Raw genomic sequence first — 15,592 nt, forward strand, 5'->3', positions numbered from 1 at the left:
ACGCTCTTTTCTTGAAGGTTCCTAAGGCGTATCGGTTCGGAAAAACCGCCGGCGAAAGCTGGTTCCACAGAGTGGTTGTGCGAGGCAGAAAGTGTCTTAAAAATCGCGCTGTTGTGGATTTTCGAATTTTTAATATTCCTTTGAGCTGAAGGTTGTAAATACTTGGAGGCCAGTCTTACTTTTTTACTTGGTAGTACGGTTTTGTGTCAGCCCGTCGGGTACCACAGTAAAACTTAGTATTGTTGTGTTCCGGTGAGTTAACCAGTGTAACTAAAAGGATAAGAGACATAGTTCGCCAGGTTAATGGCGCATTCAGTATTAGGAGCGATCAACATTTCTTACAGTACCAATATCTATGGGCAGCGGTGACCACTTACCACCAAGTGACATATTTGCCAGTCCACCTGCCTACAAAAATAACGAACAAACGATCATATTCGTCATCTGTCTAAGTATTATGTAATGGCTCTGGCTATTAAATGTGAAATAGTTTTAGATAAATAGGGTAATATTATACTTGTAGGGAATTTGTTGATAATTCTTTGTTTTTAATTCTTCGGATATCTATTTGAGGAAAATTTGCAAGAATCTGCATAAAGTGAATGTTCGAGATTATTTAAATAGATATAATTATGATAAGTAGATTTTCATACAGAATATATAAGCTTAAGTTCATTTAATTAACATATGTAATTTAATTAGCGGAAGAGTAAATTCCGATCTGGTGATAGCTTCACAGTAAACTGTAATGTTCATGATTCAAAGGTACTTCTAAGAGCAAATTTAAAGAAATTATATTTTGATCTAATTTCATCAATTCAATCAACAGTAAGAAATTATAATCATAAGTTTAATGGATTTTATTACATTACACGAACAAAGCCACAAGTTAAAATAGTATAGAAATGAAACACAATTAACGTTGTTCGAAAAAATCACACTTTATTGGCATTTAAATTCTATCAGCATTTCTCTTTCACCTAAACTTTAAGACAAGATATTGTATCATCCATCGCGATATAAACCTTAGGTCTACGAATTAAAGTCCAATTTACAATTCCGTGTGCGTCGAAGGGAACTTCTTCAGAACAGCGTGGTATAAGTTATAAAAAGCATACACTGATACACTTAGGATTACGAATAGTGAACCGCCAAATACGAAACTGAGAAAGTTTCCATCGATCATGGTCGTTCCTTGGAGACTCCTCGCTTGACCTTGGAACAATTCCTTGGTGCCTGATCCGGCATTTTTCCGTTCTTCCATCATACGTTTCATAGACGATAATCGTTCTTTTAATTCATCTATCGACTCCATCACATCTACTGATTCTGAAAGACATAATAATTTTTAGTTTAATTATGTTATTTTATTGATTACCTTACATCATTCGAAAATTGGAATTAAAAATGTATTTTTTTTTAATTTCGATCTGACATTATTATAAGGTAAAGAGAATTAAGTTAACAAAAAAAAAAAACAACGAAAGAATTGTTCCAATTCATTGAATTATTCATAAAATTAATTGACATTTCTCAATATTTTCATATACGTGTAATTTAACATCGCTTTCGTTTTAGAATAACACATTCCTGTTTATATCACGAATCCTTATCACTGTTACACAAGATTTTAATTTATTATATAACACTGTCACTTTAGTTAAATACAATACTTTGAAATACCTTGAACTTCTCTCTCCGGACTCATTTTTTTGGCAATATTTACTGCAGTCTTTTGTTTTCGAAGCCACAGACTATCCTGGTCTAGATACGAACGAAAAATGGCCGCCGCGCATGCGTCTCCCTCGCTGGGATCGGTGGGCTATTGATCGAAAGCCCCGGGAACACCTAGCTAAGGAAATTCTAGAGAAATATAATCTATATTTTTTATAATTAGCTTTATGCCAATTTTCTTCAATTAAAACAAATCAAGCTTGTCTTACTAATAATAACAATTTTAGTGGTACCTACATTATGTTTTTGTAATGAATAGTTATGTAATTGGTGAAAAAAAAATTATTTAATTTCTCTATTTTTCTCGGTAGAATTACTATTCAAAAACGAAACACATTAATATAATATAGTAAAATTACGATTCAAAAGTCCTTCCGATGTGTAAGAGTCTCTTTGGCTAAAAATATTTTGTGTCTGATTTTGAATAAACCTCATAAGATATTCTTCCTTTTCTCCATAACTCTTTATAAAGATAAGATATTTTTGCGATTTTAATATATCAACATAAAAGCCAGTACTTTTATTTTAGTAACTTTTAATGTCATACTTTATGTTATTGAGTAATACCTCAAATATTGTTTTTTTTTTTTATGCGTTAGCTGGGAAACAAGCAGGAGGTTCACCTGATGGAAAGCGACTACCACCGCCCATGGACATCTGCAACACTGGGAGGCTTACAGATGCAGTGCTGACTTTTAAGGAAGGAGTACGCTCTTTTCTTGAAAGTTCCCAAGTCGTATCGGTTCGGAAAAATCGCTGGCGAAAGCTGGTTCCACATGTTTTTAATTATATTATATTTATTCTGCACAAAAGAGACCTCCGAATACTAGAATTGAATCTAACTTGTAAACCCTTTCTGCTTGTATACGGCACAGATAACATTTTTGGGCAAAGGAATTCGCATATATTATATAATAACGGAAAATATTACTAATTAACTTTTTAAAAATATTAAAATACACAAGTAATCAATCAATGTTAATAATCAAAATAAAATAACTTTTTGGATAAAGAATTGAGCAAGAACAATAATTGTGGATACTAAACTCACCATAAAACTGCTATGTTATAAAACAGTAACTATTCGACTTTCTTGCCATTTTGTTCTCGGTAGAAGCTGCTTTCCGATACAGTGGTAAAGTTGAAATATTTACGATTATAAAATGTTTTAGTGAAAAAATTGTTAAATAAAATATAGTTTGATTTGATTAACATTATTTTTTATTGATTTTAATATATTATCTATACATATAATAAAATTGGAGTGTCTGTTTGCAATATTAACATATAACCGCTTTTTACTATATGCAAACGTACATATACCAAAATAACATATTTTTAATTTTTTTTTTATTTGTTTATCCGTCTATCTGTCTGTCTGTTTGTTCCGGCTAATCTCTGGAACGGCTGGACGGTTTTTGACGGGACTTTCACTGGTAGAAAGCTGATGTAATAAGGAGTAACTTAGGCTGCAACAAAAACCTTTTTTGTTAAATTCAAACGTGCACGAAGTCGCGGGCATCGCTAGTTTATTAATATTAATACAAGCAAGGTAACAAAATAATATGAATAAATTCATATCCTACATGAAAATAAACATACTCTGTTTGCACGCTTTTTCATTATCTATATAATATATTGTGCCTTCTCATTTTATATAGCTTTCCCGGAACTGGAGGTTCTTTACATACATATAATATATATGAAATAATATTACTCAGATCAACGTCTTTGTTGTAGCGTTTCGGGGATGATTTCTCGCGCTTGATTTAATAATAAGTACCGATGGTAGATTTTCTGACTGATAACAATATACAAAAATAAATAATAAAAGATACTAGTGCGTCTCGGGACGACCGACAGAAGTAATAACTTATTCATATCTAAGTTGAACTATATAATATTGACATTGTTTAACTTGAAGATAGCTTATTTGATTTACTTATTACATGTTATTTATTGATAAAATCGTTTATTCATTACAAAGTATATTTTATTTACAATTTTGTGTATGTACAATGTACATTATTGGCATAATTATTGCCTACTTACCGCTGCCGTATGTGTACGAGAAAGGGAAGCCAGACAGACTGGCGCCGTAACGCGTTACGTAACGAAGCGGTTTCCCATTAGAAGTTATCACTTCAAAAATATAATAACCCTTTAATTGCTGTTTTATCATAATGAACAATTGGTTTTTCTAACAACCAACGATTTCCTATCTCTGTCCCTTGTAACTCTGATCCATTATGGGTCATCAACATATTATAATATATAATATACAAAGTAATTTCACTCACTTAGATTAATAACGCAAAATATGAAGGAAATATTTTACAAACTTAACTACTAAAACACGGTTTTAAATTAAAGATTATACGTGGATAATGCAAATAATGAAATGATATTATAAATAAAATGTGAACACTTACGAACTACGTGACGTAGTGAGTATAAGAAAACCCTATCAATCATATAAATGCTCTGTTTTAGAATTTAAGTATTATTATAGTATTATAATCATTTCTTTAGTATTCGAATATTCGATATAAAAATAAAGCGATTAAAGCGTGCACAGAAATTTGTTGTAAAGTTGCAATTGTGAGGTCATATGCAACTTCTGTGTATATGGCCTTAGTCGATAAACATAATATCTTATATTATAACCTTACCCTTAGTTTTATACCCTTAATCAGTCCATTCAAGTTCTTGATTGCCTATATTTTTTTACGAGCATAAAAAATTCCCTTCAATATTTTTCCTTTGTTAATGAACGCTGTAACCGTGATAAAACGTGTTCCGATTTTTCATTTATATCGAAATATTTTTTCTAAGATTTATTTTTATATGATCTATTCTGTGTTTTTATTTTACTTGCAAGTTAGTTTAGGTCAAAATTGAATTTGAATCTCTTTCTCGTATCCTACGGTGTTGATTTTACACGTAGGTTTATTTTCCTAAGGGAAAGCATTTTTATAGCAAGCACGACCGGATTCTATATCAGGATTGGTTCCGGACGAAGGAACTCCTCAAGGGTCACTAGCATAAACTTTGCATGTAACCTTGTTTTTAAATATACTCCGATAATAATGTAATGTACATACAAAACAATTATTATATACTAGCTGTAATTTATAAAACTTTATAGCATAGAAATCTTTATCCCCATTTTACCTCCTCGAGGGGTGAAATAAATCAAAGTAGCATATGTCCTTTCCCGGAATTCAAACTATAATCATCCAAAATTTCATTTAAAATATCGCATTTAAAATATGTATGGATTATTAGTGCACGCAAAAATTAGGGAATTGTATTAGAACTTTATAAATAATAACAATAAAGAGTTTTTATGAAACAAATGGATACATAGCTAGTGCCGGATTAAGCAAGCGCGGGGCCCGACGCAGACTATTTTAAAAAGAGCGCTTGATCTGCTACGGTATAAAGTGGCTAAAAAACAATTCAACACTCAATAGATTTAAAAAAAAATCGTTCAGTATGAGATGAGTGAGTTTAAATAAGTAATAACTGTATCTAGCCATTTTAATTAATATTTAATATTATAATAGAGACAGCACTGATATCTTAAATTTTGTAAAATATTTAAAATATTTTTAAGCAATCAGAGCCATCTAGTTGATAAGCGTCGAATTAAAATTAACACGTCAGAACTGTTAGATATGTAATGTTTATTCATTTATCCGGTAGATGTCAGTGACTAATAAAAATAATAATAAAAAATATATATTTGTACGACAAGAGGTGATGATGGTGATGAGAGAATATTATCATGGATGAATCATGTTTTAATCTTATAGTAATATTCTAGAGAGTTCTACCGTGATGGATGAAATTTCGGAATTTGACGTGATGTCCGATGGTGAAATACAGTAGCCGGGATTAATCAGTACAATTCAGAGATACAATGAACATTTCTGTGTAGAGCCAAAGGATCAAGAAGATAGGAAGGATTTTGATCGTCGACAATTCGAACCGCTTTAAGTTAAATGTGGTCAAATTGAATTAATCAAAAATCAAATCAAATATCAAGTATCTACGTTTTAACAAGCATTTTGGAATCAAAAAATATGGGTTCTGATTTTCTTTATTCCTATAAATATATTATATATTAAATTAATATTGTATATAAGTAATTTTTACTTAATGACTATATTTGAATATAAGACAATAAAATCGCATATTATATAAAAAAAATTAGAAAATTATGCGTATGCACAAATAAAACACATATCTAATAAATTAAATTAAAATGAAATTGAATTCAAATTAGTTTTTTGTATTACAATTGATTAGTCCTTAAAAAAAATCGAGCATTTTGGTCACCAGACACGTTTTATTCTTTTATATTTTTGATATTAAATAAAATGAATCAAATGAAACATTTATGTCCAAAAGATTTATTTACATTAAAGTCTCAACTCTAAAAAAACAAAAAGATTTTTACATAAAATTCGAAAAAAAAAACAAACAAAATGTATCATTATATTTAGATATTATTAAGTCAAAACTGCAGTTTCAACAATCCAATCAGTGTATGATCCAACAGCGCTGCTGATGCTCGGCCAGCTGCCATTGGCGCAGTCGTAACCAAACGATATCACACCGACAACAATGTCCCCAAAGTACACCGGTCCACCGGAGTCATCGTGGCAGGCATCTCGACCACCAACGTTCAATACACCAGCACATATCATATCCTGTGTAATGTTAAGCGGCACTGACAGCTGCCCGTATAGCTGCGCACATAGGTCGTTGTTTATGGTATATACTGTGACGTCACGGAGTACATGCGAATGAGGACCACCTGACTGAAGAGAGTAATTATTACATAATATGATTATCTTACAAAAAAAAAATCTGTGTATTCATGAAATGTTGATGTTTTATGTACAAATAAAATTCGAGTCGATAATTTTAGTCATCCCGTATGTTATACATTTAATGGTGACATTATGTCTTCTAATTTAAATCGCACCAACTGGGCATTTAACAACAGCATATAAGGTTGCAGTCTCCGAAGTCCCGAAATAAAACCCCGGGTTGAGCTAATAAAATGTACTGGCTTTTTCTGTCGAAACTTTTTGAGTAGCAATCCGGTGTCTGGTAATTGGAAGTGCGTACACACCCCTCCTTCAGAAAACATAACTTTATTCAGATAGCATTATTTGATCTCTTAAACTTTTGAGATTTACGCCCCGTGTACATTGTTTCAGAAAAAAAAAATACTTAAATTTATCAAATATCATTAAAAATCATCTGAACGTGTAACTATTGATGAAAATAACTATATAACCAGTAAAATTATCTCCATTAACCGGGAATCGAAATATTGATTATAATTATTTATCATATATAACAATATTAAACTATTTATTTTACTTGGTGGTAGGGCATTGTGCAAGCCCGTCTGGGTACCACCCACTCATCAGATATTCTACCGCCAAACAGCAGTACTCAGTATTGTTGTGTTCCAGTTTGAAGGGTGAGTGAGCCGGTGTTACTACAGGCACAGGGGACATAACAGCTTAGTTTCCAAGGTTAGTGGCGCATTGGCGATGTAAGGAATGGTTAATATTTCTTACAACGCCATTGTCTGTGCGATAGTGACCACTTACGATCAGATGGCCCATTTGCTCGTCCGCCAACCGATATCATAAAAAAATAGACTTAAATTTTATTCGAATTTCAAAATAACAATAAATATCTTACGAAAATCCGTCCCCATCCAGCAAATACAACTGCATGATTGTCGGGCACAGTTGAACCATGCGTTACGATGGTAGCTTGCTGGATAGTGGGGGAGTAGAACAGCGCAGTCTTAAGTCTCACCACGCTGATGTCACCACCTATACCGCTGGACCCGTAGCTGGGATGGTTCAAAGCCTCGTCAACGTATACAACCAAACCTCCAAAGTGACGGTAAGTGGCACCGGCTCTTATACGGCGGAATGGCGCATCTGAGTTCCTATGAAATATGTAAGAAAGGAAATCAACTCTTCACCAACCTTATCAATAGTCGGAAGCATTAACCAGTTTTATCTAATAATAATATGGATAAAGTGTTTTTTAATATTGCTTTTAAAATATCAATTCAATTTATTGACAAGAATTAGATAGAATTTAATATATAAATAAATAAATATTGGACAACATCACATACATTACTCTGATCCCAAAGTAAGTAGCTAAAGCACTTGTGTTATGGAAAATCAGAAGTAACGACTGTACCCCATACACCCAGACCCAAGACAACATAGAAAACTAATTAACATTTTCTACATTGGCTCGGCCGGGAATCGAACCCGGTAATTCGGAGTGGCGTACCCATGAAAACCGGTGTACACACTACTCTACACTACTCTTTAAGAATTGCAGATACTTCACAAGATAGATTGAACATTTTTAAGGATGTATCCTTATATAAATTTTGTAAATTAAATTTGAAGAATTTGTATTTTGGATTCGTCGGGCACACGTAATACCAAACAATAGTGTAGTGCTTATGCAAGCCCTTCTAGGTACCAGCCACTCAAAAAACATTCTACCAACAAACAGCAATACTGGGTATTGTTGTGTTCTGATTTGATGGTTAGTGAGCCAGTGTAACTACATGCACAAGGGACATTTGCTCGTCCACCTACCTATTACATAAAGTGAAACAAGAAAGTGCTCTTTGTCGGATTGCATAAAAGTACTTTAGTAATAAAAACTTCAACTATGTTGAGTTGATATATGTTTTGGCATAGGACTAGAATATGTGTACTTACCATTAAAAGAACAAAAAAATACCCTAACAAATCTTACCATCCAGTAAAACATTGCGCCGCAGACAAAACGAATCTTGAGGTTAGGATACTGGCACCGCAATTATGCGACCATATGCTTGTAAGTTGGCTCAGGAATTCTACTTGCACTATAGAAGGATACATTTCAACATTCGTGGGTTGACCACCCACAATGCGATCAGGAGATGCTGTTATGGATCCTGAAATGTTACGTTATCAACTAGCAGTGAATCAATACTTGTAGATCGATTAATTTCATTGTATTTGATTGACATAGCTTAATATTTCAAATGTTGGAATACAATAGAAATGGTAACTATTGTACAGGACTGGGTTTCTTGTCGATTTTAACCGATACGACTTGGGAACCTTCGAGAAAAGAGCGTACTCCTTCCTTAAAGGCCGGCAACGCACCGGCAAGCCCCAAAGATGTCCATGGGCGTTGGTAGTCACTTTCCATCAGGTGAGCCTCCTGCTCGTTTGTCTGTTTTCGTTTCGTGTTTGGTGATAAGGGAATACATTGTGATGAAACTTGCACGTGTTGGATAAAAATATACCAGATGTATTGGAAACATGAAAATCCAAATTGGCGTAGGGTGGCCTTCTCCTCGATTGGATAAGACATCCACCAGTGGGACATTAATTGTGCAGTGTATTAATTTTATATTTTATTTTTTATTGTTTATAAATTTCATAAGCAACACTATAAAGTGCCTAGAACAGACTCTTTTAGGCATATTAGTAGATTATCGATACACAATAAACAATATGTGATTACAGTCTATAAAGTCAGGTCAAAATCTTTATTCAATATCGAAGCGTTACTTTTGTTTATTGACAGTCAAAATATACCCCGGTTTCCAAAAGAAAAAGTTGAGGAGCGCCATAAAAGACACTGAGCGCATCTTTTTTTTTGTTAACTTCGATAATAATATATACAAAATCCTTTTTTGAACTAGCCTTGAGCCCATCGTTCATTCCTAAAATGAGCAATCTTCTAAAAGTCATTGGTTTTGTAATGTCCAATACAAAAAGTAGTAATACATTGTAAAAAACAATACTTTAAATGTATTAAAATTATATGAAATACTTACCTACACAAAGAAAGACAATAAAAAACCAAAACGACGTCATCTTCGTATAGTTAACGCGACACAAATATTATTTTAAAATATCTCTTATCCTGACACGAAACTTAAATGAGTGCAATAAAATTTATTAGATAAATAATAAATTTATAACGTTCCAGTTGAATATCGCCGATTTTTATTTAGAAGGAAAAAGTGTTACTGGTAGGTTTGAGACCTAGTAAATTACGAAAATAAGTAAAGATTAATTTGTATTATCAACAAAATATGCGATTACGTCCTTGTTGCTGTAAGGTTATTTTTATTGACTTAAACCGGAATATGACCCCATGACACCATGACATGACAAGATCCATGTCTCCCATAATTTTAGTCTAGTGACTAGCATACGAAAACAGATTATATATAAATAGGTTATTAGTTATTTTTAATTTGTAACACAAACTGAATCGTATATCTGGTAACATTAATTGATATCATATCTTTTACTAAACGAGAAATCGATATAAGTAATACCCTCATAAATAACAATTGTAACGCCGTGTTAATATATTTATATTAGGTTTACATTATAACCATATATTAAGAGATAAGTTTTTCAAGACGAAAAAAAAAAATAAAAAAAATAATGAAGAGTTAAATAAATTCGTTTAATTGGAATTTATAAATGGCATCAGTCTATACAAATGCGGCGCTCATCAATTAGACGGCGGTTGTTATGATCCAGTTGGTGTAATAAGATATTGAAGCACTGAGGATGCCGGGCCAAGAGGAATTTTCGAAATTCAAACCGGAGACGACGCCGATGGTGATGTTGTCAAAGATCCAGGGACTGCCGGCGTCCGCGTTGGAGAAGTTATATCCTTGAACAAGGCTTCCGCAGAGGACGGTGGTGTTGAAAGCGGTCTGGTTGAAAGCGGTCTGGTTGAAACCGCACTGGTTGGTGCTGACCGTCATGACTGGAGCAACGGTTAAAGCGTTTGATGTCTGCAACAATAAGGATAAGAATTTATTTATTATTCGAATGATTAACTATTTAAAATATATTCATTTATTTGAAAGTTTATATTGTGTGATGTCTGACACCTTGTATTACACAATATTTATAATTAACTTACATTTCTAGAACCCCAACCCGCCTGGGACAGAGTTAGGCCGTTGGGGATGATGGATCCCGCCGCCGCAATAAAAGCCCGCTGGATCATAGGAGTGTACTGGATAACGGCGGCTAGTCTCACTACAGAGATGTCTCTGGGCTGGTTGGTATAGTTTCCTGCTGGGTAGTTGTTTGCTTTTTCGACGTAGTTGATAACACCACCGGAGCTAAGGAAGTTGGAACCAGCACGAACGCGACGGTACATCGGGTTATAATCTCTGAAAGTTTATTAAAATCACGTTAGTTGTTAAATATTTTGTAAAAAATAATGTTAACGTCCAGGAACGCCCGACAGACGTGAAACTTCGAAATTGATGATAAGTTAAAGAAATTAATTATAAAATAATTTACGTTATTACAATAAATATATTGTTCTTACATATGTATGTAATAATATAAAGCAATGAAATACACGTGTACTACAGGCGCCATAAACCCCTATAAAAGTAGAGACGACGGTAAAAGAGATTATGTTGTTTGCCGTTACGGCACGCAAATACATGATAAATAAATAATAAATAAATATTGGACAACATCACATACATTACTCTGATCCCAATGTAAGTAGCTAAAGCACTTGTGTTATGGAAAATCAGAAGTAACGACGGTACCACAAACACCCAGACCCGAGACAACATAGAAAACTAATGAACTTTTTCTACATCGACTCGGCCGGGGATCGAACCCGGTACCTCGGAGTGGCGTACCCATGAAAACCGGTGTACACACTACTCGACCACGGAGGTCGTCAAAATCATGATTAACATAAAAAAAAATCTAAAAGTTTATTTATTTATTTAAGTTCAAGTTCAAGTACTTACGGTCCAGAGAACAGAGAGGCCGCAGTAAGAACATATCTGTTGTTGATGATGGTAGCTGCACCCTTCTGCTGCCAGACACCCCACGGTTGTAGGAACTCCACTTGCACGACAGACGGGACTCTCGCTAAGGTTGAGTTAGCTCCAGCGATGTCGTGAAAGTGAGAAGCCGACGAGGCACCTGGAATAAAGGTCAACCCATAAGTATATAAGGAATTATTCTATATTTGATATAATTGTAAGTTAGGTCTCGTTCAAATTAGTTAGATACCCGCTACAGAAAGTTTTTAAGTAGATGGTAACCTAATTAATTCAAGACATACGCTTTTTTATACATGGGAACGGAGGAATTTAAAGAGTAATGAGCAAACTGTAAGGAGCAAAAAAATGATCTTAAAATAGCGAGGCTACATAGGACTTATTATAAAGTAAGATAGTTCATACCCACGAAGAAGGCGAGGCTTAAGATCCAGACGAATGCCATTTTGGTTGTTGTCGATTGATTTTTGATTAAAGATCTGATACTTCGTGATATTTATATACACAGTCGGCTTATTTGTTGCTTACTCGTTATCTGTAAAGATTAAACATCATTACATAGTATAAAACAAAGTCGCTTACCACTGTCTGTCCCTATGTATGTAAATTACACAACGGATTTTGATGTGTGTTTTTTTTTATTAGAAAGATTGATTCAAGAGGAAGGTTTATATTTATAATACATGGATAATATAGTAGAGAAACACTAATAAGTTTAGAGGTTTCTAAAGTGATGTCGTAAATAAACACATTTTTTGCGCTTACATTGAAAATGCTGGCTCAACCCTACGAGATAGATCAAAATAATGCACTACAGTATTGTATACCTAAAAAGTTTTTCAAAAAAGTCCGCGATGGTATATATCTATCTCTTATATAGAATGTTCGATAACCCACAATTTTTTATCCTCTACTTTTTACGAGAAATAATGGCTTATTTTCGAAGCGATTTTAAGCGATACAGCATTAATCCTTATCCAATTATGTACCTTAAATACATTGTGCATTTAATATAGATCAATATAGCCCTTTACAGTATGTAATTTAAATGAATATTTTCGAAGATATTACAGATTTAAAAGGCACGTACATAGCGGTTTGTATTGTCTAACGACTGAAATACTGTGAACGTTGTGACACATTCGGCAGTATTTTCAGTAGCAGCATTGCACCCGCGCGAAGCCGGGGCGCGTCACTAGTTTATTCATAAAACATTCGGTTTAAATGAGGAAATATTTATAATAAACAAGATTAGTCGCGTCACTTCGTCTGTCTCATTTAATAATAGTAAAAACCTAGAAGATAATGAAGATCTCGTATTAATTAACAATTTGTATATCACTTGTCACGTTTCAATCGTCTTTAATGGGGATTTTGAGGCGATTACGTTATTTTATCATCGCCAAGCCAAAAACAAGTACCACCAGCCGCTGTCTAGAGTATGGGTGGCGAGTAGTCGGTGTAATTGAAAGAGATAAAAACCTAGAAACTTCTCAGTGTATCTTCACTTATTGTATTTTGAGATCAATAGTGAATTTTGTGACTATTTGAAAATACAATACAATAAAGTATAGCTACCATTGTTCATACGCTTAATTTGTCTTTATAATTCATCTGGTAAACGGTCGTTAGGAACTGTTTGGGTTGAATTTCAATAATCAGCCACGTGCTATCAACTCACACGAGAGCAGAATGGAATATGATTAAAAATAACTTCGTGGTAGGGCGTGGCAATCCTGAAAAGGTACCCACATATATAGCTATACTAAACGCACAGACAGATGTACAGTATCTTAAAAAATATATATATCTATCTCTTTATCGTTATTAAAGTCATCGGCGTAAAGCTAGATTAGGATAAAGTTAACGATAATGCTTAATTTCTCAATAAGTATTATATTATTAATATTTTATCGTGTCGCTGAATATTGATACAAGAGTCATCATTATTCAAATTTTAACTTCCTCTTTGACGTAATCGCTCGATTTCACGTACATCAGATTTATACATTCGTATATCTATCTGTTTGTACAATAAGGGCATTGAGCAACGGCACCGATGATACTTTTAATATTTATTTTAATTGAATCGATGGGCTGACTGCCCATAAAATCAAATCAAATGTATTTTATTCAAGTAAACTTCATAATGAAGCGTTTTGGAACCGTCAATATTCAAACACTACCACCGTTTCGAAAAGCAGACTGAAAGAAGAAACGGCAAGAAACTCGCATAGTTGCTCTTTTCATATAAACGGATTTACAATGCTTTTTTTCACAATTAGTGTCCTGTGATGGAAAAAAATTCTATAAAGTGTAGACATTTGCACTGTATAAAATATTAAGTATCCCTTATATCGCCATCAACCTTGGAAACTAAAATATTATGCTCCTTGTACTATAGAGTGATACTGACACTCTGACTTCAAACCGGAATACAAGTATACTAAGTACTGTTACTTGGCGGTAGAATATGTGAGTGGTACCTACACAGATGGGCTTGCACAAAGCCAAACTACCAAGTGAATTGCGATCGTGAAATACATTCAGATGGTTTCGGAAATTATTTATACGAATTTATAACTCAATTTAGGTTATAGATTAGTTATTAAGGAAAAATATATTTACATAAATAATAAATATATAGTTAGTAATGATTATTTACAACTGATGTCCTTGTTTTGAGATCGCAAAGTCGCATGTCATTCTGTATCTGTACGAGTATCTGTATGGTGTATCTGGGGCACAGTATTTATTTCTATACAAAGATTCAACAGTTATTTTTAACTGTGCCGAATAAGATATTTGATATATAAGGTGTCATGTCAGAAACTTGATAAATAAGTCAAGATTAATGACTAAAAAGGCGTGGATTTAGTATTTGCTGATTTCTAGACATGATATAATGTCACATATACTTTTTAATTAATCTGGTGGAAATAAATAAATAAATATTGGATAACATCACATACATTAGAGGGCGTTCAAGTATTACGTAACATAATTTGGGGGGGGTGTCTCGTATAACGTTACGATGCGTTACAGGGGCGGGAGGGGGTCTTTCTTACAACACCTTACGTAACATTTTTTTTTTTTTAATAAAAAATTAGGGAATTAAAGCTCCCAAATTGGCAACCTGTGGGATCTATTTCACATTTCACAAGAGTGTTCAAATGCACTGTCGTTACGTGCATGGCAAGACTGTCTCGAAACTCGGATCTCAGACGATAACGATTACGTGTAAAGCCAAAAATTTATAAAAAATAAACAAAATCTCTTGTTTTATTATTATTATTACCGCAAAGTTAATTAAAACTATACCAAAGATAATAACTATAACATAACTTTCTGCGTCTTTAGGGTAAAAATGGTCACTTGAGTGTTACGTAACGTTTAGAGAGGGGGAGCGGGGTACAGAAAAACGTTACGGTGCATTACAAGGGCCTCCCCTTGCATTACAAGGGGAGGAGGGGGGTCAAAAATCTTCAAAAATTGCGTTACGTAATACTTGAACGCTCCCTTACTCTGATCCTAATGTATGTAGCTAAAGCACTTGTGTTATGGAATATCAGAAGTATCGACGGTACCACAAACACCCAGACCCAAGACAACATAGAAAATTAATTAACTTTTTCTACATCGACCCGGCCGAGAATCGAACCCGGGACCTCGGAGTGGCGTACGCATGAAAACCGGTGTACACACTACTCGACCACTGAGATCGTCAAATGTGTAACTACTGAGACTCTTGCCGGTAGAATCTACTTTCCGAACCAGTGGTAGCTTTACATTGAATTCAAAACTGTAACATGACGATTAAAAAGTACTTTTAAAAGCGTACTTGAAAAAAGATTTTGATTTTGCACAACATAAATAAAAGTCAATTTCAAAAATTTGGCCCTGTTTGTAATTATATTAAAATAAAAAGTTTACAATTAAATTGTAAGAACG

The 15,592-nt window shown here is 33.7% G+C and overlaps 3 protein-coding genes across 3 annotated transcripts; all 3 read right to left on the bottom strand.

The window, feature by feature from the left end:
• Positions 1 to 916: 916 nt before the first annotated feature.
• On the bottom strand, positions 917 to 1,805 carry LOC113401613 (uncharacterized). The gene is made up of 2 exons (XM_026641591.2): positions 1,684 to 1,805; positions 917 to 1,329 (listed from the first exon to the last, which is right to left on the bottom strand). Exons 1-2 carry the CDS (start codon positions 1,706 to 1,708, stop codon positions 1,052 to 1,054), a joined length of 303 nt encoding a protein of 100 aa, XP_026497376.1. The 5' UTR covers positions 1,709 to 1,805; the 3' UTR covers positions 917 to 1,051.
• A 4,445-nt stretch (positions 1,806 to 6,250) lies between these two features.
• On the bottom strand, positions 6,251 to 9,754 carry LOC113401718 (trypsin, alkaline C-like). Its single transcript, XM_026641749.2, has 4 exons — positions 9,635 to 9,754; positions 8,560 to 8,740; positions 7,465 to 7,720; positions 6,251 to 6,563 (listed from the first exon to the last, which is right to left on the bottom strand). Exons 1-4 carry the CDS (start codon positions 9,672 to 9,674, stop codon positions 6,252 to 6,254), a joined length of 789 nt encoding a protein of 262 aa, XP_026497534.2. The 5' UTR covers positions 9,675 to 9,754; the 3' UTR covers position 6,251.
• A 516-nt stretch (positions 9,755 to 10,270) lies between these two features.
• LOC113401719 (trypsin, alkaline C-like) lies at positions 10,271 to 12,108 on the bottom strand. The gene is made up of 4 exons (XM_064218031.1): positions 12,047 to 12,108; positions 11,606 to 11,783; positions 10,747 to 11,002; positions 10,271 to 10,615 (listed from the first exon to the last, which is right to left on the bottom strand). Exons 1-4 carry the CDS (start codon positions 12,084 to 12,086, stop codon positions 10,331 to 10,333), a joined length of 759 nt encoding a protein of 252 aa, XP_064074101.1. The 5' UTR covers positions 12,087 to 12,108; the 3' UTR covers positions 10,271 to 10,330.
• Positions 12,109 to 15,592: the final 3,484 nt, after the last annotated feature.

This window comes from Vanessa tameamea, chromosome 20 (assembly GCF_037043105.1).
Source record: "Vanessa tameamea isolate UH-Manoa-2023 chromosome 20, ilVanTame1 primary haplotype, whole genome shotgun sequence".
NCBI lineage: Eukaryota > Metazoa > Arthropoda > Insecta > Lepidoptera > Nymphalidae > Vanessa > Vanessa tameamea.